This window comes from Camponotus vicinus, unplaced genomic scaffold (genome assembly GCF_025532165.1).
Source record: "Camponotus vicinus isolate PSW18456_S1 unplaced genomic scaffold, iyCamVici1.0 SCAF_12, whole genome shotgun sequence".
Classification (NCBI taxonomy): Eukaryota; Metazoa; Arthropoda; class Insecta; order Hymenoptera; family Formicidae; genus Camponotus; species Camponotus vicinus.
This window is the reverse complement of record NW_028141948.1, coordinates 12,383,509-12,410,567: the sequence shown is the minus strand read 5'-3', so window position 1 is coordinate 12,410,567 and position 27,059 is coordinate 12,383,509. Positions and strand designations below refer to the sequence as shown.

The 27,059-nt window shown below is 36.5% G+C and overlaps 1 protein-coding gene and 1 long non-coding RNA gene across 5 annotated transcripts in view; one reads left to right on the top strand and one right to left on the bottom strand.

Moving 5' to 3' along the window:
* The first annotated feature begins 1,948 nt into the window (after positions 1 to 1,948).
* On the top strand, positions 1,949 to 20,063 carry LOC145963541 (uncharacterized). Of its 2 annotated transcripts, XM_083085605.1 has the most exons (5): positions 2,622 to 2,637; positions 2,708 to 3,000; positions 7,905 to 8,036; positions 8,745 to 9,295; positions 11,427 to 20,063. In XM_083085605.1, exons 3-5 carry the CDS (start codon positions 7,919 to 7,921, stop codon positions 13,257 to 13,259), a joined length of 2,502 nt encoding a protein of 833 aa, XP_082941731.1. In that variant the 5' UTR covers positions 2,622 to 2,637; positions 2,708 to 3,000; positions 7,905 to 7,918; the 3' UTR covers positions 13,260 to 20,063. The 2 variants fall into 2 exon arrangements, with proteins under 2 accessions (XP_082941730.1, XP_082941731.1); XM_083085604.1 differs by lacking the exon at positions 2,708 to 3,000 and having other exon boundaries at positions 1,949 to 2,637.
* LOC145963542 (uncharacterized) overlaps positions 19,224 to 27,059 on the bottom strand; it is a 25,424-nt gene continuing 17,588 nt past the window's right edge. The window contains exons 6-7 of one of the 3 annotated variants that reach the window (XR_014436188.1): positions 22,887 to 23,000; positions 19,224 to 22,824 (exon numbers count right to left, since the gene is read on the bottom strand). This is a non-coding gene — a long non-coding RNA (uncharacterized LOC145963542). The remainder of the gene's footprint in view (positions 22,825 to 22,886; positions 23,001 to 27,059) is intronic. The other 2 variants (XR_014436187.1, XR_014436186.1) reach the window with 2 other exon arrangements.

Below are 27,059 nucleotides of genomic sequence, written 5' to 3'. Positions count from 1 at the left end.
TTCACGAGTATATTTGAAAATATTGGCAAATTATACAATGTATTTTACATTGATTTAAAAAAGATTAATTTTATACCGATAATGTAAAATAATAATGTTAATAACATTAAAATCAAGAATCATAAAGTTTATTCATTTTGACAGGAAAATCTTTCTTACAAGACTTCTTTACTTATAATCAGTTAATTATTGATGCTATGTTATCGGCAATAAAATTATTGTGCATACATTTTCGTCGATCTTCTTCGAAGTATATGTATAATGAATACATGACAGTCTTAATACTTTCAAGAAACTTCAAGATAATTTTTAGTTTCTTATGTGCATGGCATTTATTAGCGCCATTAAGTATTAAATTATTTATTTATAATCATTATTCATTTTGGATCAATCATTAAAGAATAATTAATTTTTCAATTAGCAGTTAACAAATATTTAAAAAATAAATCAATTTAATCTTTTTCGTTTATAATGTTATATGTAAGAGAGTTTATGTAAAATTATAAAATTTATAACGTACAAATCGTTTTGTGATAACAAGCTTCCTTAAATATAAAAAGTTTTATCTATTGTAAAAAGATAAAAGCTTTATCTAAATTTATCATACTAAGAATTCGATTAAATTTCACTTAAGGATGCTGTTATTTCATGTATTTATTAATTTAAGTAATATTTAGATACTCAAAAGGAGAAAAATAAACCGAAAAGACAGTGCCATGAAATAATAGATAGTGAAATGTAACAGATAGAAATATGTATATAAAAAAAGATACTCTCTATACGATAACTACAGATAATATATGACATTTCTATTATGATACAATTATTATATGCATTATCATAGCGGACGTCACATAAAGTAAAAATAAAAGCAGGAAACAAAAGCGTCCTTTATGCGATCTAACATCTTACTTTTACCATAAAGCATTTAATTGTCTCGTTAAAAGTTTTTCCGCGATTGTTGTCACTGAATATCATAAAATGAATAATAAGAATAATATTTTTACCATTAACTTTTCAGAGGAGCGTACAAGTATTTTAGAAACAAACATGCTTAATGTCAAATGCACTCTCTCTCTCTCTCTCTCTCTCTCTCTCTCTCTCTCTCTCTCTCTCTCTCTCTCTCTCTCTAATCCCTCTATTTAAAATCTCATTTTTATTTTTCAATGTACGTATTTAAAGTATAAATTTAGAAACGCACGATTTAAATTGCGATTGTTGTTTTCGCATCGTCCGTCACACTTAAGATTAGCAAAGAAGAGCGCGCTATCGATTTCAGAATATTAAAGGAGATCGCGAGAGCGGATGCATCGATGCTGCCTAAAAGAGTCGGGAAGATCGTTCCCCGGAGAGATGGATCGCTCGATCGATCGACAAGGCGCGGAAAACATAACGCGCGATCCGCACGTCGAACAGGAACATAGGTGCGGAACGGCGACCTCCATCCGCGACGGGATAGACGAGAAGGATAGAAGAGAGAAAGGCAGATAACGGACGAAGACGCGCGAATGAAACAGGAGCGAGAAGACGCTATGGGATCATCGGAGAGGAGCCGTTCGCCGACGCCCGTCGACGCTCGGCGTCGCTCGTGCGGTTCCGTGGCAACGAGGCGGGGTTTAGGCGGGGTCGATACGAGGCGCCTTCTCTTTCCGTACAGTGTCGTCGTTCTCTTAATCGCGCCGATATCGAAACGCATCGCGGCGAGACTATCGTCACCCGCCGCCCGGCGCAATCGCCACACTCGCGCTCTCTCTCTCTCTCTCTCTCTCCTTCTCTCCATCTGTCGAGATAATCATCATCTCGCGTTGCTCGTACTATTCGCGCTCTAGAAGTCGGTCGGAGCGACGACAGTAACGTTATATCGTGGCGCGGCGGTCTCGCGAAAGTCGCGCGCGTTGGAAGGTGGTGAGGAGAGGGAGAGTGGGAGGGACGGGCGGGGTGGGAAACTCGAGAGGGGAAGCACGGAGAGAGAGAGAGAGAGAGAGAGTGTGCGCGCGCGCGCGCGCGCCCTTCGCTTCGACTCGCGCCGGTCGATCGACGGTGGGTGACTAGAGGACGAGGACTGACTAGCGCGACTGACAAGGAACGGGCTGGCCTAGTCGCGACGGTGATCGGAGCGAGAAGACGAAGACGAAGCGCGGTGACGGTCGACGCGATGACGACGATCACGGCGGCGACGACGGCGACGACGATTGGCAGGCGCGTCCGCATGACATGACCGTCGCGTCGTCGTTAGCCATGACGGCCAACGCGGGGACGTGATGCTACGTGGCCGCTGTCGCCGCGCGCTCGTCTACCTATCCGGAGTCATCGGAGTAGACCCGACGATTCGCGCCCGCCGCGCACGGCAGGAGGAACAGCGTCGCCGACCGAGAGCGACGATTACGTGTGACGAGCGCTATCGGACGCCTCGGGGCCAGGGCGCCGTTGCACACCGACGGACGAAGCGGCGTTGCCATCTCCTCGCCGCGGCCGCGATCGCGGCCACCGTTGCTGCTGCCGCTACCGCCACCGCCACCGCTACCACCGCCATCGCCGTCGCACCGTCGTTGCCACGTCCGCCACGTTCCACTGCCGACGACGACGACGACGACGACGACGACGACGACGACGACGACGAGCTTCTCGGATACGCTGGTGAGTTACTTTGCTGCTATGCGTGCCGCTCTCTCTCTTTCTCTCTCTTTCTCTTTCTATCTTTCTATAGAATAGTCTGCGCGTGAATCGGTGTGACATATCGCGCGGCTCCAATTCGGTATGTGTGACGCGCAGAGTTTATGGTGTGTACTCCTGTAGCGGAACTTCGTAAAGCGCCGCTCCGGAACGGTAGGAGGGGGAGTCCATGGTAGGCCGAGTATAAAAGGCAGGGTCTCCCACCTGAGGGGGCACGCTCGCGACCTCGAGCCTCAGACGTCACTTTTGGATCTTTACGGAGTGATAAGGCGCCTTTCGAGCGCGCGTGCTAGTCGATTAGACGCGGTATTTTTTTTTTATAGCAAGGTAAGAAAAAATGTATATATATATATATATATAGATATTTATACGCGACACGAAAAAGAGTGTAGGTACGATATACCTACCTCCTCCTCCTCCATAGTTATCGCGAGTGATAATTTACCTATCGTATTACGATGATATGACGCAACACGACTGATATGCGAACGAAGGGAAGAATGTATGTTTGACTGAAATTTCATTCGTTTCTGAACGACAGAAATACGTAGAGCGATTTACCGGCGCGTGAAAATGTAAACAAACTATTTTTAATCCATGAAATGCACGAGAAAGTAAAAATATGCTGTAGATGGATGGCTATTTAATATTGGGGATATATTTATCGTATTTTGTTTCGCTCGATGTTCGCCTGTTAACTCGACACGAAAAATGTTGAATTTTAGGGCGACCCATCAAAATGTCACGTGTTTAGTGTTATGTATATACATATTATGCACTCTCTGCGCGCGCGCTTTCTTAATGTCTGTGAATAAAAATATCTTTTACACTACGCATTTAAAATAATTATTTAAAATTATTATTAATTAATGTTGCAAAATTAGAAACGTTATCTTTTACAAAATATATAGCTTTCTATATATATTTTTTATTCACAATATATCTATTAATTATATCGTTATAATTAATTATACTATTATTTTAATATTATATACATATATTATTATTTGCTATATATTATTTATATATTGTTTGTTAAATATATATCGCTCTAATTTTTTAATGTTAAGAAACGAATGAAAATAATATAACGATTCCATTACATATTTCAGGACGATTTGAAATATTATTTACAAATGTTATATTCAATATTAATAAAAAAATTAAAAGTAGAATTTTTAGCATATTTTTAACTTTTTTTAAATTTTTCAAATTTGTTTTATCGAGAATTTACTTACTTTGACGTGTTACAAAAAAAGTAATTTTACATTTTCTCTGATATCATCCAACATAACTACGGAAATGAATTAAATATTTATGAGATACAAATTAAATATGCACTTTGTGAGCCATCGTTTTCTTTATCATTTTCATTTCTTCAATTATATAAACAACGTTTAATACATTTTAAAAGATGTATGAAACATGTATATCTTTATATATGTATATAACTTCTTTTCTTATCGCGATCGTCACGACACATTTACTTCAAAAATGTTTCGAAATCTATGAAAACCCCGTATACACACACACACACACGCACACGCACGCACACATATGCATTTCTCTCAAGAACTTTATTCTGGCATAGAAACATTCGTTTGCAATATAAACTTTATGTGCAATCAGATTTGCGGCGCTCTCGTAAAAATTGAGGCTTTCAGATAAATTTGAAATATTATTTATACATAACTCTATAATATTAAAAACAAAAATATTAAAAATAATTAAATGTAAATGATAGATAATTTTTAGAAGTTGCATCATATTATAGAATATTATTTTACCTTTTATAGAGACGTTTTGTGAAATGATTGAAAATTAATCTATATATAGTTTAATTTTTTATTATACAAAAATCTATTATCGCACTAAAAGTTGCGATGAATTATATTCATTGTAATTATATTAGAAGTTGCATTATATTGAAGAATATTATTTTATATTTAAGAAACGTTTCGTGGAATAATTGAACTAAAAATAATTGAAAATTAATCTATATAGTTGTTTAATTTTATATGAAAACTAAAGCGCTGCATCTATCATCGCGCTAAAAACTGCGACGTATATTATATTCATTATAATTATATATTATTATATTCTAATATAACGATATTAGAACATCAATTTATATATTTTTTTAAATTCAAATTGAAATTTGCTAAACCAAAAACTTCATTGTCAGTCACCTGTCCTTGCCTCTTTTGGCCGACTTTCGGGGAAAAGAAAATGCGCGTTATTCGAACGAATCGTTCCTCTTGAGCCTTTCGGCGATAGACAACACACAAGTCTTGAGATTGATCCGAATTCGTCTGACCTCGCGAGTTTGTTTATCCGACGCGAGCGATGACACGTGACTCGATTTCCGACGAGTCACGGCATGCAAGGAACGCTTTCTGGACTTGGCGCCCGTATATCCTCTCCTTCTCTCTCGCTCTCTCACGGGGAAGGGAGGGGGAACCAAGAGGCCGTGTCTCCCTCTCCTCACTCGTTCGGCCTTGACGGATCATTCACAGGCCAGAATCGCTTTCGCACGGATTCGTACGTCTGTGCAACGTTATACCATGAACACAGGTGGTGGTCGACTTTCCTTTTCATAAGTTCATTAACCTCCCTCTCGCTCATTATACCACCATAGATTCGGCAGCGTTTTGTTATTCCATCGAAACCTTTCGGAAAATTTGATACAGTTACGGACAATTAGCTTTCAAACCGTATTTTCTAGTTTTAACATAAAAGAGACAAAGAGACACAAGGGCTAATGATATTTAAAGGCGGTATTGAAAAAGAGAGCAAACATAGAATACTTGAAAGTATCAAGATTGTGAAAGTAGATTTCTAATGTTTTTTTTTAAATAATCATAAAGATAAGAGAGGGACAATATATTTTAGAATTGACAGTTGAATAATTTGATTCAATTTTACTACTTGCATAATTTTTTTTTCATTCATAATTGTATTGATACAAATTATATATTGTGGTGATGTGTATGTCTACATCGTTTAATCATTTAATAATTATTTAATGATGATAAGCAAATGACTATAAATAAGATTTGCATATTTTATATATGATATATAGTTTCTACATTTCTTTATAAGAATGCGATTAAAAATCAATAATATCTCTATGATAATGCTTTCACTTTTTAGAGTCTTGGAAAATATTAAATCGATTACGTCTGTAATCATTATCATTAGCTTACATTCTTATACCTTTTTATTCTACATCTTTTCTACTTAAAATTTTTTCATAAATTTTTAATTTAAAGTCTAGTTTTATAAGACATTTGTAAAAATTCATTCTATATAATTTCTTCAATTTTCCATCGAAATAGAATAGAAAAGACCGAAATAGAATAAAATGTAAAAATATTAAATATATATGTATATATTTATTTATTTATAATCTATATATAAAAATTAGAAATTAAATAAAAAACAACTTAGAAAATTCGAAGACTGGAAATGTATTAAGATTGAAGGATTTTAAATCCGAAAATAAGCTAAGACTTCGAAGGATATTTTAACACAGAGTTCATCTAAATACAGTGATAATCACCAATTCCATAATTAATTGAGAGTTAAAAATAAGTTTCTAATGCTCGCGCGTTTTCAACCAAACAGATTCCCGTTATTTTTTTTTCATGCTCTTTTTCTCGTTCGATCGCAAAAATTTACATTCGTGCATATAGCTTTAATACGTATCTAAATAAAAAAAAAATGTAAACAGAAGACTCCATAAACGGAGTAATAAATGGAGTAATAAATGGAGTAATAAACGTGTCAAGCGCCTCCGACATGTCGAGGAAAAAACGCCGATTGTGTGATTACTTTTCGTCTTGTCGCTTTTACGTTTTCCTTTGTGCTTTACGGCCTTTAGCTATTCTTGTCGTCGATGCCGAGCAGGCGCACGAGAAAGAGAGAGAAGGAGAGAGACGAAGATCGCACGAATAAACTATGACGACGCGCACGCACTTACACTTGTACCTGACAGAGTCGTCCGGGCGCGCATTTACCGGCACGAAAGTATCTCGCCGGTTCTCGCGACAGGAAAACAGAGAAAGAAAGAGAGAGAGAGAGAGAGAGAGAAAGAGAAACCATCCCCTTTAAGAGATAGACCTTAAAGGCTCGGCCACGCCGGCACGAATTTCCCCCGGGATCTCCCCGCGGGAGGCAGACGCACTCGTACCTCGCCCGCATACGTACGTCGACATTGCGCAGCGATGCGCACGGAAATCGTGCGCTGTGTCGTGCATCGGTCTCGGGCGCAAACGAATGTCGCGCCGGCGCGACGCGCTGCGAGGGATTATCGTCTCGCGATCGCGTGCGTTTGCGCGGATGCACGCAGCGGCGGCTTGTGCTACTGACTTACGCGTTTTGTCGGTGTGTGCACGCTGTCGAGATGCACATGAGAGAGAGAAAGAGAGAGAGAGGAAGAGAGAGAGAGGGAGAGAAACAGAGAGCGTATTTAGATGAGCTTTGAAATATTTCCTGCAATTATGAAATTTATTTCCGGTCTTAAGTTTTTAACACATTTCCAGTTTTGAAATTTTATAAGCGGTTTTTTATTCAATTTCTAATTTTTATATAGATTATACATATATACATATTTATTATTTTTTAACTATATTTTATAGAAAATTTTTGCTATATTACGTTATGCTTTATTAGAATTTTTTATTATATATTTTTTAATTTTTTTTTTATTATATTTTATTGGAAAATTGAAGAAATTATAGAGTGATTTTTTACAAAAATCTTTTGCAGAACTTGATTTGTAATGTTAGGAAAAATTTTAGATGCAGAATAAGAACTGTAGAATAAGAAGATGTAAGAATATGAAAAAATATAATATTATCTAAAAGATTGTCACTTATTGTTAGATTATATTAAGAAAATGAACCAATTCCTACACATGCTATTTATTTTATTTGATTAAAAAATATACAAGATGACCATATAAATATATTAGTTTCCATTATTCGGAATTAAATTAATTTGTGTACATAAAAAATCGATTAGAAAATAATATTCGTTGCTGTTCAATATTACGTCAATATTATATCACAACTTCAAATAAACTGAAAGCAACACATGATATTCTCTTTAGTTAAATTAGTAGAATTGTAGGCTAAAGAGTAATTATCGAGCACATGTTAATATCCCGTACATGCCAACTGTATCGTTCGTGATGGATGATTAACAATCAATTGGCACATCTGTTTCAGCACCGATTATCAATATGGAGGCAAAGGAAAGGGAGAAGCCGCTAGTCAAAGACTTGAATGAACATATCGTGTGTCCTCTGTGCAGAGGATATCTCATAGACGCTACGACTCTTGTGGAATGCCTGCACTCCTGTTAGTACATTTTGTATACATAGCATCGCTATCATTTCTTATCATTAATCGTCGAGTTATCATTAATGTTCTAACATAAGTATAAAAGTTTGTTAGATAACTTGTATACTTTTAAGATACAAAAAAGAGTATTTCTGCCTCTAAATATGATACAGAAAGAATTTTTTCTCTCTTTATTTCTTTCCTCCCTTTTCTCTTCTTTTCTCTCTCTCGAGATTATTTTTAATAGATCGATATGCTTTTTTCAAATGGAATATTATATTTTGTGGCTTAGCTAACACTATAATATTTAACACATATATGCACATATATGCATATATATTGTATATATGTATTTATATATATCTTTTATTTACAAATTGACAAAATAAAATTCAATATAATTTTTTATATATCTTTATCTTTTATAATAATATCTCTTTTATACATATATATATAAAAGATAATATCAACAAATAAAGATAAATTCATTCATAAAAAATTCTTTCTGTATCTTCCTTATATATAAAATTACCAAGTATGTTTTTTTTTCTAAAGTGGATGATTTATTTCACAATTTATTATCGCATGAAAGATTTATTTGACAAGAAATTATATTATCGTTTTAAAAAACTATCGCTCGAATCGATCCCATCTATCTATTCCGGAATACGATTTCGATTCGCGTCGCGCCCACTCTTCCTTGACGTCGCGGATGCGGACTGTCAGTTTGCAGAGGCTGCATCGTTCGACGTTTGAGTAGCGGCGCCCGCGCGTGTCCCGTGTGCAACGTAGCGGCTTCCCCACCGCTTCTGCCCGACACGCGGCTCCAACGGCTCGTGTACCTCGCGGTACCCGGTCTCTTCCGATCGGAGCTCGAGCGTAGACGTCACTTCCGCCTGGTGAATCCGCAATGTCCGCCCCTGGCATCGCCCGTGGGCGCCCTCGACCTCACCCTGGAGGATCTGGTTAGTCTGAGCCTGCGAGAGCTGCGGACGGACGCGGAGAGCGAGATCAAGGATGACGCTTGCGACTCGTCGCAGAAGGACGAGGTGTCGGGAATATCGACGCGATACCTCAAGTGCCCGGCCGCCGTGACAGTACGTCATCTGGTGAGGCTGCTGATGCTCAAGAGAGGCTGGGAAGAGGCTAACGCGAGCGTCAACGGCGTCAATAACAGGATAGAGATTATGTACCAGCATCCCGATGACGAGAATATGCGTCCGCTCGATTCGTCTTGGACTCTCCTGGATCTCGCTTGCATATTTCGATGGGAAAGGGTGAGTCTTGTGATTCAGTTTGTGCCGTTTGTGCGGCGGTTCATTGATCCATTTTATAGATTCTAATTACTAAACCTATATTAACTTTCAAACATTCATGTCGAGTTGATTTTTCTCTCACGCGTTTGTATTTTTTTTCTTTTTTTTATAGGAAACAATTTTTTTGTTTATGTTTGCGCGTTTTGATTAATATTATTACGTAGTTCTTATCTTTTAAAACTTTGCATTTCGTGCAGTTACTATTGCGCATCTTAGCGGCAACATTTCGACATTTTATGATTAATTTATCTTTTGAGAACTAATTTGTACAGATGTTATTTCGGGAAAGCTTTTGATACAATGAAACAGAGAAACTCACCGATAACGGCTGTAAATTCATGGAATGCACAAAGAAAATATATTTTATCGTACAAATTGCATGAAAAATGCATCACTTTTTACAACATAAAGCTGGAATATTTTTTTAAAAATTAAAAAAAAAAGTGTTGCATTTTTCATGCAATTTGTACGACATTATATTAATAGCGAATTTGATTGAATGAACTAGAGAATGCGCACTGATGCATTTAAAGGTCGTCGTATACAAATTTACAATAGCATAAACGCAATAACTAAAATAGTAAGATAATTAATTCTACGAGTTATCATCATCGTTATTCGTATTGAATAATAATAATTATTATTCGAAATATTAATTATCTTACTGTTTTAATTATTTATGCTATTATAAATTTATTTACAACGGCCTTTATGTGCACCAGTGCGCACTAATGCATCCAACCGAATTCGCTGTAAGATATTTTTTACTTTAAAAACCATAAATTATGCATCTGTTTTATTGTTTGTTAACGATTATGCATTCAAATATTTAAATAATTGCAATATTCCTTTCTAAAATATAAAATATTATTAAATAAAAATATGATTTCTCTTATATTAATATTTTTCACAAAAATTATATATTATAACTTTTATTATAACTTTTATAATATTTTCTCCGTGCAAAATCTTTGCATCTTTATTATATATATGGCTTATTTCAGTAAAGAAATTGCCATTGTTCTTGACACCTATATGCTATTTAAAAAAAAAGAAAAAAAATTTATATGCGTATAATAAATTGACCCTCGAAAATAAATGATTCCTCCTTTAGTTTTTCTGCCTTTGTAAGTCTTGAAAAGGTAACATTTTGAATTTATCTATTTATTTATCGTTAGACTTTGAAAGAATTTTTCTAGAAAATAATTTAAAAAGTCTCATTTTATTTATTTGTTTTTTTAAAGAAGTAGTAGTTTATTTTTTAAATAATATTTTTTATAAACATTCTATAATTTTAACAGATTTAAATGAAAAAAATATATAGAAGCTACTGTCAGAAATTTGCACGGTAAACTGATGAAAAATCGACCCAATAAATTGATCTTCTTACACTGTAGAGGATCTATTTAAAAATATACTTTCATGAAAAAATTTCTCATTTTAAAAGAAAATTACTGTATCTTTTTACAACTAGTAATGTTTTGTGGAAAACTTTTTCTGGTAACTTAGTTTTTGTAAAATTATTAGTTTTTATTCTTAAATAGATAGACAATTCGATGTATCAAAGAAAAGTATAACAATGAGACTTTTAATTACAGTTATTCAATGCTATTTTATTAACAATTTAGGAAAAGTATTGTTAAAATATTATTGCTTTAATCTATTATATAATATTTGCTATTTATATTTCCTTTATATTTTTAATTAATATTTTCAATATTTATTATTTTTAGCTGAAAAGTTTTTTCTCATGCAAATATAGAGAAATCTAAATTTAATAATATAAATAATAATAATAATCGAATATAAATTTTTAATAAATAAAAAGCTTGCAATTGCAATACTTTTTAGTGCTATTGAATGCAAGGTTTAATTTTAAGATTGATATTTTTTTCTCCTCATAATCATTCACTTTCCCCTAGAGAGCTGCCTTCGGAGAATGAAGGCCATTCATAAATTTAATCATCTCGAGTCTAGAAACTCCCCATGAAAAGAATTCCAAGCGAGTCCCCTGTTTGCTAAAACCAAGCTTGACCGGCCGGCGGTGCCGAAGAGGCTTATGAATGGCGGCGCGATGGTTCGTCTGTTGCAGGAAGCGCCAATGAGGCTGTTCTACCGGGTGTTACGAAAAGAGGAGACGGTTAAAAGTTCGACGTTAAAAGTTCCCGCGTCGTGCAAGGACGATGCGACGAAGGACGGCCCGGCGGCGATCGAGATCATGCAACGACCGCCAACCCCTCCGCCTAGTCCCAAGCTCAGTCGCGAACCGGAAGCGAAAGCTCGCGCCGCCCCGGAACCCCCTCGGGTTCTCGAAACGAACGTCGACGTCCGCGACAAGGAGACGAAAACGAAGAAGCCGCGTTGCGAGGTGACACCCGTTATGCGTGCCCCCGATCCCCCAACCAGCGGACTTGCAGCGAGCAATCATCATCAGTCGACGGAGAGCGCTAAGAGCAAGGACCTGACGAGGCTGGAGCACCGGAAGCGGCGCAAGCGACGAAACAAGCGGGTGATCGCGGAGATCACTACAACTCCCCGCGAGGATCTGCTAAAGCTCAAGGTTCGCCTGACACCATGTCCTCCCAGAATCACCTCTGGCACGGCAACAGGTGGCGGTCCCGGGGGCGTCGGTGCAGGTAGTCAAACGAAGGAGAAGTTGCTGCAAATGCGGGCGGTTAGGCGCGAAAAGATCAAAGCGATCGGTCAGCAACGATCGAAGACGAGCTCGCTGGCGCGGGAGGAAGTCGGGCCCAAAGAGTGCGCCGCTATAGAGACGGAAGAAACGATCGAGGACATCATCGACAGCATTCCCGACGAAGTCGTACGTATCGCGCAGAATATCAGCAATCAGAACGAGGATGTTGCGGCGGACAGGATGCCTGGCAAGAAAGAAGCGGAACCGGCGTCGAAAAATACTTCGGACAATAATGGCGAGCCGGAGAAACCGAAGAAGGACGAGGAGATTCTCCGACGACTAGGTCTAGTGGCTATCAACGAGGCCGGTGGCAACAAGACGAAGCAACGCACCCAGAGCGGTGCCGATAAGACGGACAACCTGGACCGCGAAAAACTGGAGAAGCAGTTGCGCGAGAGCAAGGCCAATCGCGTGCGGAGTCTGCTGGCGGAAAAGCAGATGCGCGACGCGCTCAAGAGCATCATGTCCAAGACGAAGGAGGAACGGTCGTCGTCCGTGGTCGGCGCATCGGCATCCACCCCTATCTCCGTCTCCCTAACCGCGCCGAAGAAGAAGGAACCGCCGCCGTTGGCGCCTCTGCGCGTCGCGAAACCGTCCGGTTTTGCCGCGACCAGCGGCGTGATGGTGGTGTCCAACACCACGTCCAAGTACGAGACGCCGTTGGATCTCAGTAGCGGCGGTACCACCGTCAACGATAACGTTCTCGACCTATCGGCTACGTTGCCCGGTGGCGGACAGCCGGCCACCTTCTCATCTTCCTCGTCTCCCTCTTCCTCCTCGTCCTCCTCCTCATCCTCGTCGCCCTCATCCTGCTCGATGCCCTTGTTGTCGTCATCGTTGCCGTCCTCGAGACCGCCGGCGCGACCCGCGATCGGCAGCGCCAACAGTTTCCTCCGGAAATCCAAGGAACTGGATCAGCAGCGTAGCCGGGGACCGCAAGAGTCGAATCTGAGAACCCTCTCCGACGTCGCGGTTTCCCGCCTGAGCGGTTGCCTGACCGAGAAGAACCCGGAAGCGCTCGCGTTGGCTTCCGCGAGCCTTCATGCCACCCCCAGCAAGGTCGCCCTGCGCATACCGCAGCTGCATCAGCGCATCCCCGGCTTCAACATGAAGATCAAGCCCAACCTCGGCGTCCGGCACATCCCGAATCCCCAGGCAGTCGTGGCCTCCCAGTATCGCAACCAGAGGGCCAGTTACTTCAACGCCGTCTCCCAGCAGCCGCCCTTGTAAATCTGTGTCTCTTAATCTCTTAATCGTAATCTGTCCCTTCTCTCTTCCGCCTCCTTCATCTTCTCTCTGTTTATTTTTTTTTCTTTTATTTCCTGTCGTCGGGAGACGGAGGACACAAGTTCTATACGACCAAAGGCTATATGTTACTACGCGTTTTATTATCGTTTTTTTTTTGACTCGCTCGCTAATGACACGTAATCAGATTGATTCGGAAAGACGATTTTCATTTTCAGTGGTATGTCGATCTGACTTCCCATTCGTGAAATTGCTCGTTCGAATAAAAAATATTGCGAGTAACAGTAAGAAATTACACGACAGTTGGGACGATCGTAAGTATTATCTTTATTGGAGCAAGCAATATATCCTTTTAATATATACATCTAACGAACTATCTAATCCTCTATCTAAAGCTGAGCTTGAAAACAAGTGTTCGCAGATATATTCCTGATAAACTTTACGTATAAAATCTTTGTCAAATTTAAAGTCAAATTTCTCCTTATATATAAAAAGTACACATGCTCAAGTATAAATAGTTTTTAAATTATAAGTGATTGAGAAAAAGGACCAATCTTTTGCAAGCTAAGCTTCGCGAACGCGAATAGAAAATAAAATCTTATTCTTTGATTAATCACAAATAAATTTCTTACTTAATAACGTTTTAAACTCTTGGATCTTGAAATCGCTTGGATATTTAAAGTTATCCAATAGTGAGAGAAAAAAATGTCATTTGCTCAGATTTTTACGAAAAATCGAAATCTCTTGAAATTTTTCGAAACATTCACTTTTAGGTAAAGTCGAACAATTTGCTCGCACTTAAATCGTATGTTCCTAAAAATATAAAAATATCGAAACTTGAAACAATTTTCGAGCTGTCACGATATTCATAGGAAGTATTTATAGTTATATATCGCGAACATGTCAATACTCGACATATTCCAGTTGAAATTTGTCCAAGATCCTACTGCTATTTCGACGAAAATCAAAGAGATGAAATATAACATGATGTACAGAGTTATCCTAAAACAATCGTCGTCTTATACTTTCACAATAACACTAGGGGTGAGTATAAAGAAAGAACCTTTATAAGTATATACATGCTTAGAAGCGCACAAATCGTCCGTACTTTCGATCTGATTACGCCATTGTTCTTTGGGGGGAGGGGAAAAGAAAGCTCACCGATTACTGGTCGGATTATTGTTACCTAGATGTATCAAAACTGTATATGATTGTAATAATGTATGCCTGACCTGCGTCGCGGTCTATACTCTTACTATGGTTACCAACGGATCGATCTGACAAACGAAAACTCTCGCGAGGAAAATCCGTAACGTCGTTGTATACGATATTCAAGGACGAATCTGTCATCATACATAATATGACAGATAATTTTATATACATATGTATATAAAATAATCCGTCATTTTTTTGGTAGGATTGCGAGTACTCCGAGCGAGTCTGAGTCGCGCGAATAGTCAAAGATTTTTGTGCATATAGTGCAAGCTTAATATTTATTTTATTAAGTAGTATAATTCCCTCGAGGCGATCGTCAGCAACGAGTCGAGCATATCTCGAACTTTCGTTATATATATTTTAATTAAAGTATATGTCTCTTACATTTTATATTTTACATTCAAGTATCTCTTCGTCTCAGAAGGAAATACATTTCAGTTGATCGAAAAAGTTCCTTGCGATATTTTATCTATTATTGCAGTTATATTTACAATTGTTGAATCATCTTAGTTGCTCGTTTGTTGATTTAATTGTGCATGTAGAATGTTTGTTTTTGTTGGAAATATTCGAGATAGTTAGAAATAGCTAACGTATGATACACGTGTAAATCGAATAACGTCGATTAATTTTGGGTTTATACGAGATTCCAAAGATGTACAAGTAACGTAATGGAATCCGATCTTATTATACAAAGAAGGATCACGTCCTTTTCATGTATGGTACGTCGATATTATCCTCAGGAGATATTATCCTCTATCCGAAGCGAGAAGCGAGAATGCGTTTCTTTCGAGTGTTCGCACGGGCCTATTATATGTCGGGCGATATGTTTCTCCTTCTCTCTCTCTCAGAACCTATAATTAGCGAAATATACCTACGTGTAATAATTTGTAGAGATGCCAAAGAGAACGCCAGAGAACGTGTGCAATGTATTAGTGCAATTTCATTACCGTGTAACGTAATGTAACCGTATAATCGATCTATTGCTCGGCGAACTAACATCGTCGAGTTGTAAAAGGTAGGTAGATAGGTAGATAATCGTATGGACCTATATACGAATTGCGTGATTTGTGATTCCCCGATGGGACTTTGTAGCGTAGAAGGAGATAAGATGTTTTTGTAATAGCACATTTTTGTGGAATTTATAAAAAGAAAACGAAAAAATGTCGCAGGAGATTTCTCTCTAAGCGCATGAGCGTCGCACAAACTTTAATTTGCGCGACGATGACCAAAAAGCGGCAAGAACGTCTTTTGACTGACAAGCGTTTAGGCTTTTTAAAAGTGAACCCGACAAGTCAGACCAAAAAATTGAAAATTTCGCCACATTTGAAGAAATAAAATCTTTTTTTTGGCAAATTTTGTTTCAAATTCAAGCGATATGCGTTTTGTATCTTCCGTATTAAGATAATTTATGGTATGCGATCATATATGACATACAAAAGCGAAAGTTCTCTTGTATTCTTAATATTTCCTTGGATATTGAAGTTAAAAATGAATATAGCAAAACTAAATATTAAAAATAAAAAAATCTGAAAAATTTATTCGAGTTAATCTATTACGAATTTATGAGAAGTTTCTTAACTTTATCAAGTGTTTTGGAACACTTGAAAATACGAATGTTTTTTTTGCATTTACATTCTTCATGAATAACGGAATATCGAATGTTTTAATAAAAATTAAATGCCAGCGTCTTAAATAAATAATCATATATTATAGAAAGAAATCACTGGGTTATGAATCATGGAATAAGAATTCTCGTAAATTTCAGGAAAAAATGGCCAAGTGCAAAATATAGCATCGGAAATGGTAAATAGCGTAAATTTTTCGTAAATTTATCATTATATAAATCTAATTATATAATGTCAAATTATGATTTGACATTGAGAGATTGATTGAATAAATATCAAGAAATTTCTGATAACCAAACTACATTTTAAAGTGCGAACCGCAGCGAAATGATAAGACGCGGAATATGTGCTTGCGATATAAGATACGACCAATGTAATCGCTTTGCTAATTCGTGCATTGGAATTCATACGTAGCGAAATCGTATACGCGAGACGGACTATAATTACTTACGATTTGAAAATAAAAAAATACGTATTCGATAACAAATTGTTCGAAGTGGTCTTAAATTTCCTTGAACGGTTGCTTCCTTGACGTTCATGTTGTAATTTCTAAGTCCCTTTTATACAAAGATAATGATGGAAAATAATTTACAACAACAAATACATTGATATGACAGATCTTGAAGAATTTATAGATAAAATTTTTATATTTGCGTAAAAAAAAGAGTTCTGCAAACACTAAAGATTTGCTTTAATAGTGAAGTATAATACACTGTATATGTACATATATGTATATGTATGTATATGTTGCGATTATTTACATAAGACTCTACAGCAGATAATTTCTCTCGTAGTTGCATCATTCCTGTTGTGCCAACAATTTTACCGAATTTGAAGAATAAAATTTTTCTTTTTTCTAATTTTTATTTTCTCAATATTAATGAACAAAACTTTGTAAAGAAAAAGCGTCACATGTACACAAACTGACATATTATTTTGCTCTTGGCTTTATTCTCTAGTTAAAAATATAAAATGAATATTTATCTACAGGCATTTATTAGATGTCACACACATAGACCGTTTCATAAATTTGATAATATCCACATTTTTGAGCAAATAATCTTTTTGTAAAGCAAACAGAAATTAATCTGAAATGTGATCTTCAAAATCGATCATATATAATTAACATATATAATTAATTTATTAATAAACAGCAGAAAGATTTAAATGCCAAATAATATAAATAGCCATTTAATATTTATTTGTTCTTTTATCTCTTTCTAACTCTTTTACCGTTATAAATATATTTTTATGTATTTTTTTACACATATGTCTCTTTATACCACAGTGATAATTATAATAATTACGATAAGTAAATTAATAATGCAAATAAAATTTACTCTTGGGAAAAACCATTTTTTAATATAGAAAAGATTAAATACGCTGAAACTATGTAAGACCACGAGTGACATTAAGTATTCTTAAATAAATTCATCCCAGTTGTAATGTAGATAAATGAAAATATTCACTTCCTATAAAAAATATTAAAAAATAAAAAGAGATATTAACGCACAAAAATATACACATCATTACCAAGAAAAATTGGATTTGTTGAAAGGAAAAACATCGATGAATAAATGGAAAGTTTGAAAAGAATGACGTTTTAATGAGCAGAATAACGCGATGAGAAAACGTGGAAAAGAAAAACGAGAAGAGGATGGTTAATAAATAAGATTCGAAAAAAGAAAAAGAGAAAGTTTACGACTACCATTAATAGTGAAAAAAAAACGATCTTCGATTTTCCGTAACGAGATCAAGTCAATTAATCATCGTGTAAAATCGTCGCCATGTGAAAGTGCTTTCGACAATGCGAAAAAAGAAGGGAAGAATAAAATTTCAAAACTGCCATTCCCTTGCAAACGGGAGTTACAATTTTCAGTTTCATTCGCGATAGAGAGGGACCCAGATTTCTCAGAACTATTTTTCTATCGCGTTTTTGAAGAGTAAACGTGGAAAAACGCGCTTTTATTATCTCACGAGAATGTCGTGTCGCGACAATCTCGAAGGAATGAAATTCCGCCGAAAACAGAAAAAAATACGTCGAGCGATTTCTATTCGTGTATTGAAAAATTACGCCAGTGATATATACATATAATGTGAGTATAAGTATAGTCCGAAAATTTTTACAAGGTAATTTACACGCAACTTTTCTTTTATATAGAGATCTTTTTTACGAAGAGAAACGTACAGCTGTTTGATTTTACTGTCGTGTCCTTTATTGTTATGACTGTTTGTTGATAAAGGACAACCAAAAGGAAATCTTTGACATAACTTCTCGCAAATCCTGTCAAACGCGAGGAAACTAAAAAGAAATAAAATATATTTCGATGTAATTAAGAAAAAATTCATGCGATTCTCTTATTCTTCCCATTATGGTCTCACTCGTCGATTACCATAATAGTGGATTTGATACGAACAGTAACGAATAGCGAATAGTGACGAATAATAATTATATTCGTAGAATATCTCATGCGAAATAGTCGCATTAAAGGATTAAAAATGTAAGATTCATCGCTAATGATACGCGTTGCTTCCTACTTTCTTCCACAAATGTTAAGGAATTAATTTGCTGATTCCTATACGAAAATCTAATACGCCATTAATGTACTGATGTAATCTCATATATACAATATATGAAGATACACATAAATAGTAAATCGAGAAATGGCTTCATTTGCGGAAACTAAAATTTTCTGAGAGAATCTCTCTTTTATTTAAAAAAATTCCTGAAAACTCCTTTTTTTTACTTAATGAGATTCTTATAAAATCTACTATCGTGACTAATAAGCGTGTCATATTAAGTAGTATTCCGGAGATATCCGAGAGAATTGCCTAGTATTTACTATAGTATAATCATCGTAACGATTACGATCGATGCCAAATGCCAAACGAGAAATAGTATGTGTTTTCTATCATCTATACTTGTGATGTGCGATTAACCATGTAATGATCAAGTTTTAATTTTTCTCTTTATGTTGCGTCATGTTCACATGTGAAACTGCAAGTGTTATAAATTTTTATAATCACAATTGTACATTTTTGTAAACGTCTGTAAAGTTTATATTTTAACGTTAATTTTTATTATTTCTCTCATTAAGTTTATTATATACTTCCTAAATTATATCTTAAATATATAAATTCAATACTTATATAATTATTGAATAAATTTTCCTATGTTGTTTTTGCAAAATGTGCATACGTGTGCATTGTATATGTTTTGAATTATGAGATTTTACAGAATTTTATTATAAGAAATTGATTTATTATGAAAATTAATCTTTATTTATATCAAGATAGATATTGATTAATTTTAATAGATATATCAATTTTCTGAATATCCATTACCATTAAAATAAGATCGTGCACGATCCTTTCTTTCCGTACGTAATAGAAATGGCAAGAGATTTCATGTCATTAATCGAACGTAAATATTAAGATAAATACACAAATATAGTATCCTAAATTAAATTTCCTAACCGTATGTGTACACTAGAATCGTAACAATGGCGCGCGAGTTATATACTTGAAATGGTCAAGGGGACTTCTAAGGAATTTAGAGAACGGTACTAGCAGCTTCTAAAATCAAAATCGATGATGAGAGTGATGAAAATCAATTTCGCAGCGTTTGCAAGAGCGTGTATAGGTACACTGATACTAATATTATCTAATATTGTTGATGGTTTCCGAGTGTTCTAATCGACGAGAGGAATATGTGTGTGTATATTGCGCGACGTGATCTTCAGTGTTAACTAAAACGTCAAATTTAATTTAGCAAGAGAAAAATTAAATGCCGAATGAATGAGTGGACGAATGAATGAATGGCAGTAATCGTTGCGCGTATTTATTATCATCCATGCGTTCCATCATTTTGTTTTGAGCTGGAAGTCATATCGCATTGTATACACTGTAGGATTATTGCTCGTAAATGAAATATAAAATGTATCTTACATGTGACTCATTTCAATCACTCATCTTTGCCCCTTAGCGATAAGCAAGTTAATATACATTACTCTTTTCTCTCAATATAAGTTTATAAAAAGTATAACGATATATTCTGTTGTTTAAAAAGAATTATTGCAGTATTGTATTAAAGATTATTTGTTTCGATTTTTTATTAAAAAAAATTTGCATTGTTTCGTATAATTCTATTTCGTTAATAATAAAAATATGTCAATCATGATATGGAGTAAAGCAAATATTTGTTCTAAAGTGTTTGAAAATATAGTGTCTTTTTGTGAAGCAGATCTAATCGCACAAAATAAACGTATCAATTATTTTCATAATTTTATCATATCGATGATTGACATTTGACATAACAAACTACGTAACTTTTTTTCTTATTTTTAAACTTTATCATACTTTGTCTCCATTATTTTGTCATTCCATGTTTCGACGATAATAAAATACCGTAAAGACTGTAATATACGAGCAATCTACTCTGCGTTTTCATCATCGTTCGCTAGTCGAATGATTTCGTAATAGCTCATCAAATCTGTATCGTGAAATTGCATAAAAATGTCATTTCCCTCTAGCTTTAATAACGTTTTCTAATGCTAATAATGTTTTCTCTAAAGATTATGCGTAAAAATTTATCTCGTAGACACCCATATCGTAAGATAACAACGGATTTCCTGGAAACTTGATCTCAGAGCGAGCGCGAAAATGGCGAATACAGGCTGGACTTGCGCAACCGTCACAGACTGCTTACTTTGAGTAATTTTATCATTCTCGTCTAGCGATCGATGCTTGATCAGCGAATAGACGTATCAATAATTAATAAACATATTTTATCGATCAATGATTTTCATCCTTAATGATTTTTTTATAGAATTACGTGGAAATTTTCCGTAGAAATTTTAATTTATTATGTGCATTTTTCTCTCTTAGGACTTGAGATACATCAGAATAATGTATAACAATTAAATTATAACAATTAAAATAGTTTACTTATTTATTATTTGAATAAGAAGATATCTTTCACGATGCCCATCTTTAAAAGATTGACCGATATTTTATCTAAAAGTTATCGAGATTGTTTATGATATATGAGATAAAAAGTGGTTAATCGCATAACCCATGATTTTTTGGCTGATACGATACGATCGGTTGCCGACATTTTATATTTTTATCTCTAAAAACGTCATCCAGTTTTCCTTTCTATAGCAACAAGTGATTCGCAATCTCTCGCCTGATTATAAATATATAACGCATACATGATTGTCATTGATCGGACGCCGACATTTTTAGGACAATGTAAAACTCATGGAAAACGTAGTTGGAGGTCTCGGACCAGGATGGTAGAAGATCAGACAATATCTTTATCCTCCCCTCTCCTACGTCGAATTGTCGACGCAGGTAACCAAGAGGACGCTTTCAATTATACGTTTGAAGTGGAAGATCTGCGTTATCGGGAGGAGGGACGAGGTGCGTGTACAAAGTACACCGCGCGCGATGTGCCTGTATCTTCGACAACTTACATTAGGACGCGAGAGAGTCAGCCTGCGGCCCCGGGGCTCGGTCGCTGATTGGCTGCAGCCTCCCCGGGGAAGTGCGTCGGAAGTGAAGAGGGCTGAGCGCGTTCGGGGCGAGAACAAGGCGCGGTTACACAACGCGGAACAGATTTCTGATTTTTTTTTTCGATCAAACACAATCGCAGCTAGACACTTGGATTCGATGTCCATCGAAGCGTCAGATGAATCCAAGGTCGGCAACAGGATTTGCACGCGCAATCTCGATCAATGTTGGTAGTAATATTACTGTTTGTGTTAATGATAATTCGATTTTATTAATTCGATTATAAGATGTTTTATATTCTCTCTGTCTCTCTCTATGATGCAATATATTTCAAATATTTTATAGTGAATTTATTACAAAATTTAATGCAAAATTTAAGGTCGAGTTGAAGTTTAAAGCAAGTTGTTACAAAGAATTATAATACACACTTTAAAAAGCTTAACGAATCTTGATCTTAATTTTATAATTTATGGCTCTTTTACAGATTCTGAATTTTATAGGGGAAATATCAAAGATTCTAATATCGAAGAAATAGGAGACTTCTCGAGCCTAGCTTGACAGTTCACATCTGCTATATTTCGAAAAACACTTGTCTTCCGCTCGAGAACGACACCTTCATCGTGTGCAAGGGATATCGCGCGTCAACTATCTCCCTCTCGTTCGCTCGCGTCCCATCTCGCTTCTTCCCATTGGCGGGCAATCCTCGGGATTTCGGCATCTCCCGTCTCTCCTCCATCCCTTTGCCGTCACAGCCCGGACGGACGTAATGCCGCCACCCTTTCCGCCACCACTCCCCACGATGCGGAGGTCTTCTTCTTCTTTCTCCTCGACCTTCCCCCTTCGTCGGGATCGCACGGATACACGACGCGTATACACCGATATCTACTCGCGCGGACACGCACACACGTGCGCGGGACACGCACACGGCGCACCCCTCGTAATGCCTGCGGGTGTAGTGGAGAATGAATAATGTACCCTCGCGCGCCAGGAGGGGCTCCGGGGAATGCGAAAGCCTGCCCGCTCTCTCCCTTACCGTCCTGTGCGAAGACGCACAGGCCGCTGCCTCGGTCTTATCCGACTGCGAGCGGTTTACGCGTAGGCGAACTGGGCTTTGACACGCACGATCTTCTTGTGCACCTCGATACTCGATCGTTCTTCTATTCGTCCTATTCGGATCGTTCATTCGATTCCAATGACTAATTGGATTAGAAAAAAATTAATGATCAAGATAGATTTTCAACAAAGCGGTGAAACTTACTCATGCGACGTGGACTTCCATGTTGGTGTAATTATTTCTGCTCGAAGCTAATTTAAATTCCATTTGTCATCGCAACAGGATCAAACGATTGCATCGATTCTTAAGGAAAACAATCTGAAAAAAAAGTATCGACACATTAATAAGACTTATTATATGTGTGCTACAGATTTGCAGGAAGTTTGACTACCTGGCGAAGAGATTAAAACAATATTAATTAATTAATTAATTAATTTATGATTCATTAATTAATTCAATCGTTCTTACTATTCGATTATCGCAAGAAGATATCGAGAATCTTTGAAAACAGATCGATGGAGTATAAAGTATAAAAATAGCTATATTTCTAAGTATATGAATTTATATATCTTGTATATGTATTTCGCGTATCATACACATGCCGCAGGATTAAACGACGAGGCGTCTTCCCTCCACCACGCTCTTCAACATCGGTCTCCCTAGTCATGCGACAGGAGAGTCGAGCGAGGCGGAGTCGCGGCGCGATTCTGTCCTAAAATCAGTGGCAGGCCGGATGAATCGATACGCTCTCGCGTCCACGCTACCGCCTTCGTGCAACAAGCTTGCCTCGTCTATTCCGCGCCGGATGACTCGACGAAAAGAAACCTGGACCTGGACTGGGGGCCGGAGAGAGAGAGACCGAGCTTATCCTACTCCGGATCATACGTATCCTCTCTCGCAAAGAGAGAAGAAAAAAAAAAGAGCTATCTTTTTTCCGAGGACGCGCGGGTGGCGAGTCGACTCCCCCGCTTCTCTTTCTTCGGCCTCTGAGAGGCACGTGGAGCGTTTCCCAAAAGAGCCGTTTCTATCGACCGATATCGCGCGGCGCAGGCTCACTGAGACTCCCGGCGCGCGCGCGCACGCACCCGCACGCGTATACGTATGCGGACACACACACGCACACGCACGCACGCGTGCGCGCGCGCGCGCACCATGCCTCGGCCGGATGGAGCCGCCCACGCGTCATCATCACCTATACAGGTTACACGCGCGACGAAGGGAACGACGATTCGCGGAACGGTCCGCGCTCAGAGAAAGGGCCAAGACGAAGAGAGATTGCGTGCCCCCCCGTCTCAGGGTAGCGTCTCATTCGCTGCGTTGCTCACTCGTCGCGCCGATGACCGACCGTTCTGTACAAATTTTCGTAGTAGGGAGAGAGAGAGAAAGAGAGAAACGTTCTAAGAAGCTTCTCAAAGAGAAAGTTCGGGACACAATAAGTCTCTAGGGTAGAGAGGAGAGGAAGGGGCCAGGGTATTTGACAGCAGCAGACCATAAAAGAGAGAGGAAGGATAGTCTTGGTAGTCTCTTCATATACCGATCATGCACACATACATACATCTAGAGAGAGAGTGAATCGGGATTGGAAGATTACACATTGTAATGGGGCGGGACATAGTTTCCTGTCACGGTTATGACCACTGTAATTAAATATCAACGGAAAGTTTTCAGTAGACTGGATATTTTGATATAATTTTGTATAAAAGGCTATCAAACTTTACGTTTACATGTTTTTTTCTTTTTTCTACGTTTATAAAGATTTATAAACTGTAAATAATATAAATTGCGCAAATGATTAATCAATCATTCCTTATTGATTTTTTATTGTCAAAAGATTTATATTTTAATAATTAATCATGTTTCATAAATGAATAAAAAGAATCAAGCAATAATATGTATTTTAGATTGAGAACGTTTGACATTCTCTCTTTCTCTCTTATGTTGTAAAATTTTTGTTACAAGTTAACAATGTATTAATCTTTCGTAGAGTGGAAAGAAAAAATTTCAGTTAGTTGATACACAGAAAATGTCATCGTTAACAAATTAAGAAAAATGCTTTTTTAAAAGAGAGGATTTTTCAGTAACAGTGATTCTTTTTTTCGCAATGGTATTCTTTTATAAATATTAAATTTTGATGGTAAAGAAAGCGTATTACAACAATATAATTGTGTTAAAATCCTAAAAAATAACAAAAGTTTCCCAAAATTTTAAATTATTATCTTTAATAAATAATAAAACACTTTCATCATGCTTTCATAGGTTTTTTTCACCATAGTATCCGCTATTATCTTAAATTTTTATGATGTCCTGGCGAAAGCGCAAACGCAGCAATGCAAAAAAAATTCATTTACATTATTATTCTCTGCAGAAAATAATGAAAGCCATTTTCAAACAAAGTGAAGCTGTATTTGCATGAGAGTTTGAATTTGTTCAATTCGATTCAAATTTTGCACAGCACAGATTCTTTTATAACGCGAAATAATGAGAGAAATACAGATCAAATACAAATATAAATTTTAATTATGATCGTACGCGATCCTTAAATGTATGATTTAAAAAAAACCAATAATGCATCAAATGTATTAAAAAAAAGAAATTAAAAGAATTCTTAAAAATCTCAATTTTTTCAAATTCCTACGTATAATTGTAAATAATTACCATAAATAGAGATTTTTCTCATTACTTTTGCTGATTGGAAAAAATATTAAGAAAACGTCGATGATCCTGGAATACTAAATAATTACGCGAGTAATGAAAAATATGAAATCAATTTAAAAAATATATAAGCAACAGGAGCAAACAGGAGCATAAAATACAAATTGTTGTATTTTGAACCATCGCATTTATCGAATAAAAATTTATCCAATATCTTACAATAACATGCATTCAATGAATCATCGTAGAAAGAATTGTAGAGTTATAGAAGAAAGAACTATAGAACTTGACGAATTGTGAAAATAAAGAATCGAAATGACAATGATACCTCTTGTAATAATAAAAACACCGAAGAGAGACAAACACAGGTATATAGGTGAATTCTTATTTGTTTAAATCCATTGCCATGACAATTTTTAACTCTATTGTGAGATTTCGTTGCTATGATTTATATCATAAAAGCAATTTGTGTTTCGTTTCATGAATTATTTTGTTCCGGGCGCGCACTCTATTCAATTCGGCATCTCCATTATTACGCACAGTCATAGCGCTTGCCTCCATACTGTTTGAAAGACTATTCTCTGTAAGTCTGATAACTAAATTGGCATTGTCAAAAAAAGAAAAAAAAAGAATCTTTAGAAAATTAAAAAAAGAAATATTCTTTTTCCGAAAACTTTTAGCACATATAATACTATTTTATAATTTTCCCTTTTTCCGAGACTTTATTCATATTTTTTTAGATTTACCATAGAATCGAACATTATGACATCACATACTTTTATAAAGTAACAATGCCTTTTATACTTCATATAACACGATATTTTAAAGATTGAAAAGCGGGCAATATTTGGGATAAAAAAGAATATAGGGTAATAAAATATAGGAATTATCTATCTATCTAAATATTTAATAAAATAATATTTATAAAATATTATGTACTAAGGAACGGGAGATAACCTAGAAGTAACTTTTAGGAAGAGATTAAGAGAATAAATTCTCTATTTCTAAATTCTATTGAATAGAGAAACTATTAAAAATAATAAACTATTAAACTATTAAACTATTAAAAATAATAAACTCTCTTGAATAGAGAAACTAATTATATATAGACTAAATAGAAACAATTTTAAAGATAATACTCAAGTACACACATTATGTGTGTCTTTTCAATTTTTTATCGTATATCTTCAAGATGAAATCGTTATTTAGCATAATGATAGTTTTTAACGAAACGGCTGGAAGAAAATCCGGAAAGAAGCAACAAATTAGCAGCAAAGAAGCACCCTAAAATCCCATGTATGCGTTTCATTAAATTGTGGCCAGCCTAATGGACGTGCTATATCCGCAATGCGGACAGAGAAAGAAGAAATTTAATTAATCGGAGAGTGCGGAAAAATGGAGGGAGTTTCGAGCTCAGTGTTGATGCAACCGACCTCGATTTGTATATTTAGATAATATGATTCTCGCGAGATTCTAGAGAGAAGAGAGAGATGAACAAGAGGACAAAACCGCTCTTCCGACGAGATGTAACGAGAGGGAACGCTCGTACGGCGCAGGCGCGGCGTACGCGCAAATAGCGACAGCGCGGCCTCACGTGTCACGGAGATCTCTACAGTTCACTTGCACACGAAGACTCGCACGAGGATCTTAGATGTCGGCATCCGTTTGATCCACATATGCATCTCGTCGTATGCTTTTCTTACTTTTTTATTTTCTTTGATCCTG

Excerpts from the sequence above, each read along its gene's own strand:
- LOC145963541 (XM_083085604.1), top strand. The coding sequence starts at position 2,262 with ATGCTACGTGGCCGCTGTCGCCGCGCGCTCGTCTACCTATCCGGAGTC. Across the intron at positions 8,037-8,744 it reads TGTGGAATGCCTGCACTCCT|TTTGCAGAGGCTGCATCGTT; the intron begins GTTAGTACATTT and ends GCGGACTGTCAG. Across the intron at positions 9,296-11,426 it reads GCATATTTCGATGGGAAAGG|GAAGCGCCAATGAGGCTGTT; the intron begins GTGAGTCTTGTG and ends CGTCTGTTGCAG.